The sequence below is a fragment of the Struthio camelus genome, chromosome 10 (genome assembly GCF_040807025.1).
Source record: "Struthio camelus isolate bStrCam1 chromosome 10, bStrCam1.hap1, whole genome shotgun sequence".
Taxonomy (NCBI): Eukaryota; Metazoa; Chordata; class Aves; order Struthioniformes; family Struthionidae; genus Struthio; species Struthio camelus.
The window spans coordinates 13,565,073-13,570,072 of NC_090951.1; the positions used below are offsets into that span (position 1 = coordinate 13,565,073).

General features: G+C 42.9%; 1 protein-coding gene across 4 annotated transcripts in view; it reads left to right on the plus strand.

Annotated features, from left to right (window-relative positions):
* TSHZ3 (teashirt zinc finger homeobox 3) overlaps window positions 1-5,000 on the plus strand; it is a 66,299-nt gene that overhangs the window by 38,772 nt on the left and 22,527 nt on the right. Inside the window, exon 1 of one of the 4 annotated variants that reach the window (XM_068956057.1) lies at window positions 584-635. The exons of the other annotated variants lie outside the window; for them this stretch is intronic. Within the exon in view, the coding sequence (XP_068812158.1) occupies window positions 620-635 (16 nt within the window). The 5' untranslated portion in view covers window positions 584-619. Of the gene's footprint in view, window positions 1-583; window positions 636-5,000 lie in introns of those variants that run through there. 4 annotated transcript variants of the gene reach the window in all.

The window sequence follows — 5,000 nt, forward strand, 5'->3', positions numbered from 1 at the left end:
TGAGCGCTGAAGATGAGTAGCAGTAGCATGGCAGGAGTGGGAGAGAGCCCACAGATCAGAGATGCATGCGGGTGCAGCGTGTCCTGTGTTTCCATCTGGATACTGGAGTAACACGTTGATGCGATTTACTCTCAGGGCAGCTGGGGAGTAAAATAAGGCAGTGATTGCCTTCCTGTCCTGAAGAAAGTGCTGTATTCTGTGTGTTTTGGCGCTAAGCGGGAGGCCTTTGCAGGGGGCAGTGGGGGGCGATAAACAGATGAGTCAGCCTTCTGTGTCCAGGTGCCTTACTCATTTCCTAGATGCCATGCTGCAACACATTCAGACATTCATCAAGTTACCAAACACTCTACAACAGCAACAGAAAGTCAATGAAGGTTTATATGTCATTGCTAGTTTCCCGAGTATCCAGGGAGTGATTGACTGCATTCACATTCCCACTGTGGCACCAGTAGATAATGAGATGTATAGGAGCAGGAAGCCTTTCCACAGCATGAACACGCAGGTAGTGAGTGGTGCCAGGAACATTATTACTAATGTCCATGCCAAATATCCTGGATCCTCACAAAATGCTTTCATATTTCAGTGCTGAGCTAGATCGTGAAATTATGGTTGCCTAGATATGGACAGCTGCTTTGGTAAGTATGTTGTAATTTGGAGATTAAATACTTTTTATATAACTGATAATGCCTTATTAAACAACTTACCATTTCATTAACATATATCCATTGATGTTACAGGTGATAGCAGCTTTTCTTTTGAAGAATGATTTTATGGTCTTTTGTTTACGAATCTGCCAAATTTTAGGGCAAATAAATAGAACGAAGTGGAATACCTGGTTGGAAGGACTACTAGAGATTGTTTTGAGATGAGTTATTCTAGCTCATGTGCGTCACAGTACGTTTAAGGTTTTACCTTTGGAGCTACTTGAGGTGTAAACAAGAGGTTGGACAAAGTCCGACGTTGTGGTGTTAGAAGAGGTGGCCAGGCGTACGCGGCAGCGGCGGGCAGCATGTCTGACAGAAAGAGGAGAGGGAGGAAATGAAGTCTGTTTGCATAGAAAGACCCGCCGTGTTTCTTCCTGTGAAAACTACCATTTGACTGGGGAAAGGGGAGAGGAAGGATGAATAAATAGTCTAGGGATCTTGGGGAGAGAGAGGGGGAGAATTGCAAAGGAGTCCAGTGCACCAAAACTGAACTCAGATCGCTCAATGAGACAGTTAGGAGATACCTTTGATGATGAGACAGGGTTTGGTGCCTGCGCACAAGCGTGCGTTGATTTTACTAAAGCCATGTTTTTAAACCAGTTTAACTCTGACCGCTGTAATGTTAGTCTAGTACAACTTGTATTGTGCTAAATCAAAATAGAGCATTCTTGTACTGAAATAAGGTTGGCAATTGCTGCAATTTAGCTGTAACTGGTTAAAAATAAATCTCAGCTGGAAAAGTGCAGATGGACGTGCAGTTAGGACCTGAGGAAACGCTCCCTTTGCCTTTAAAGAGGCTGAGCAGTAAACAGAGGAAGGGAGTGACTTCGCAGAGTGGGGTTAAAACCAGGCAGTTTTTAAATCTCTGTCCAAGGATAGTACTGCTCACAGAAACTGGCTTTGATTCTGCTCCACGGACTTGGCAGAGAGAGAAAGTAGCTTTTGAGGATGCTTCTCAGTAAACTTCGGCAGTTTGTATCTGGGATTAGCCATCATTGTGTTGCTTCACTTTCTTTAATGTAGCTGACGAACTCATTTTCTAAATGGGGCATTCCCTTTCAGCTATGTCCCTTTATAGTTAAACCTTAGTACATTATCCCATGCCAAGAAAAGAAGTCTCTATTCACCAAGCCTGGCTGTTCCCTTTAGGATCGTTGCTGCATTGTTCACTTATCTACCTTCTCAAAAGAGGGTCAGAAACCTCTGCCTTTGGCGGGGGGGGAAAAATGCTGCGAGTGACTTGTTTGGACCTGAATGCCTGCTCACATGGTATTAATGGGACTTTCTGGTGCAATTTTCCGTCTCTGTTGTAGAGCCTCCCGAGAGATAAGACTCTAGAAATAAGAGCCTTGTGTGTGTGTGTGTGTGTATGTTTTTTTTTTTCCCCCTGATATAAACTAAGGGGGCTTGTTTTCATGTGTTTAGTGTGTGACTTGCTCAGTGTTGTGTGGAGTTAGCATCTGAAGGGGTCCTCCTCATAAAGCGAGATCGATCCTACGTTTGGTTTGAAAAGCAGTAATAGGTGAGGATCTTCCAAGTTACTGCTTGTCACAGTGCTTGCTTATACCTGTTTTGACTCCTGTCTCTACTGAGAATTTCTGGACAGTGAAAAACAAAACAAGAGAGAAGTTAGTACTGTGTGCATCTTTCCTCTTTTCGGTACATGTCATCAATAAGCTAAATGTCATGATGAAGTCTACTTGAAGGAAGCGTTATGCTGAAGGCATAATTTCTAATGCATTAGAAGAAGAACATGCCCTATTGCAACAGGAAAAGGCTTTGTTGCCAAATGTACTTGAATTTTATTAAGTCCTACCATCTGTTTTCTTTGTAACATTCTTAGTTTCTTGAAAAAAAGATCTAGGTGGTTTTCATTTCTTTTTTAATACTTTAAAATTCCAATTCTTTCTTTTTGTTTCCAGTTTTCTAATGTTGATGTTTCCCACGCGGATACCTTGAGTTTCTTTGCATAGCCATGTTCCAAGAGAGCCTAGGTGCTTGTAGTTGCTCTCTTTGTAGCATAAGTAGGATCCATCTACAGGGAACTGTAGGATCGTGGCTTCTTTTTTCAAGCTACTCTTAAATTTGTTCCAGCATGTCTTCCACCTTTTTCTTAATATGAGAATTTTTAGGCCACCAGAAAGGCTCCATTTTTTTTTTTTTCTAAATGACTTTCTTTGATGATGAGACAAAGTATATTGCAAATACTGTAGACAGTGTGCATTTCTGTAAAAGAACATGCCCCTCTTCCATTGTTTTACATGCTTTTTTAATATTTTAGGGCTTGTCTACAGAGAGAGATTATATCAGGTTATGGTAGGGTGGGAATTTAAAGTAGCAATTTTCAAATTAATTAAATTAATTCAGAATAAAACATTCCTATTCTGGCACAAATTAATCATGAATAATTAATTACAAATAATTAATGAGTAACTGTTCGGTATTTACAAGCCCTTAACAGTTTCAGTTCTCTCCCAGAGTCTCTGTCGGAGATCTGTTTACTGGCAGCAGCACCCCTAGCCTGCGTAAGAACAAATAAGACAAGTACAAAATGAAGGAACATAGTACGTTTTGAATCATCTCCCTCAGATAGCTGTTCTCCTAGTCGAGGAGGGTGATGGTACGTGCGATTCTACTCTCCAGCCGTGTTGTTTTTGCAGCATCTCCCCACAGTGAATGCTTGTGGAGAATTTATGGACCGACTGCCACACGTTTTGCAACACGAAGTGGGCAGGCTCGTTTTGTGCGTGTTACTGTAGTGTCCTGAGACGGTGCTGCGGAAGCAGAGCGGCTGCCAGCGCGCTGCCTCGCGGCGAGGGCAGAGCTCGGGGCAGGACCTGCGCCCTGCGCTCGGCGCTCCGGCTGCGCGCGTACCGGAGGCGGCCTTCGACGTAGCTCTTGTCTTTTGGCACGGTGTTTTGAATATTGCTCTACGCCTCTCTCTGGTGAAGATAAAAGGAAACTTCATAGATAGTAGTTGGCGGAAGATTGCATGCGGGAGCTGGAGTTTTAGCCAGGATGCTGTGAAGGGGTTCAGGGCCGCGGCCAAACACAGCGTGTTAATTCTTAGGTACGCGGTTCGCCGGTGCGCGGGGGCACGGGACCAAGCAGTTTGTATGAGCGGTGCTGTCTCTACACGTACGCACGCCCAGAGCGTACTTTGCTAGAGACCTGAATGCACACGCGTATGTGCAGCTCAGAAAAATACCGATAGTTGGCTTGTTGCTTATCCTTTCCAGAAACCCTGCTCTCACTCATAAGCCCCCTGCTAGCAGAGAAAGGGCTCATCCGTTTCCTCTATTGTTACTTTATTAAAGATACAATAAACTCTCTCCATGATTTTATCTGTTTGTCGTAATGTCTAGCAGCACTGCATTCGGATATGAGCTTGTGTGCAAAGCTATAAATGAAGGATAAACCTGATTCCATTGTTGCAATGCGTTGCCAACACAGCGCTTAAACACCACCCACCATTGACAAACAGCCTGATGGTCACATCTGCATGTCAGTCCCATAAAAAGAAACCCTGAGACTGTCAGAGTGTGAGGCAGAGCATTAGTGATTTCAATTCTGTTTTATTTTCAACTTGAAATGGAGGAAAACAGACAAAAAACAAATAAGAAAGCTAAACAGTTGCGTGAGAGCTAGCAATTTGCTGGGCTCCAAGTGACAGACACTGTATTATCATAATTGTCTCTCCTACATGATAGGACAGAAAAATAATAATGTCATTTTATTTATAGCTGGGGTGCCCCCTTTATGAGAGTCATACAAGTTTCTGCCAAGTGGAGTAGGTCAAATGACATCTTTTGATCAGGCCTGTCCAAAGAGATCAAAGATGAATGGCAGGTAATGGATATCCAATGACAAACCAAATCTAAAACAGAAATAAGGCTGCCAGAGTCTGCCAGTTACCCATTAAAGGCTCACCTAACTAAGGCAGGCTGTTTGACATGTTAGCCGACCACCTAAATCAGCCAAGCGTAGGTGCTAAAATTGTGTATTATCATTGGAAATGGCTATTATTTCCTCAGTAACATTTCTGTTAAGGCTTTGTTTGCGTAGGGCTGACCTGCAGTCAGAAGAAGTAGAGTCCTGAGTGAAGCAAAGCCTTCAGGCTCTCAGCAGGTCAGAGCTGTTCATAACCATTATCTAGTTTTAATTGTTTCTTTCTAATAGAGAATTGACATCTTCTTTTGATTCTGCAGAAAGCTGCTTTTTCTCTGTAGGTAGAGTCCTACATCTTTTTATCATCAGAATGTGCAAGATGAAAGTCCATAAGCAATGTCACTATAA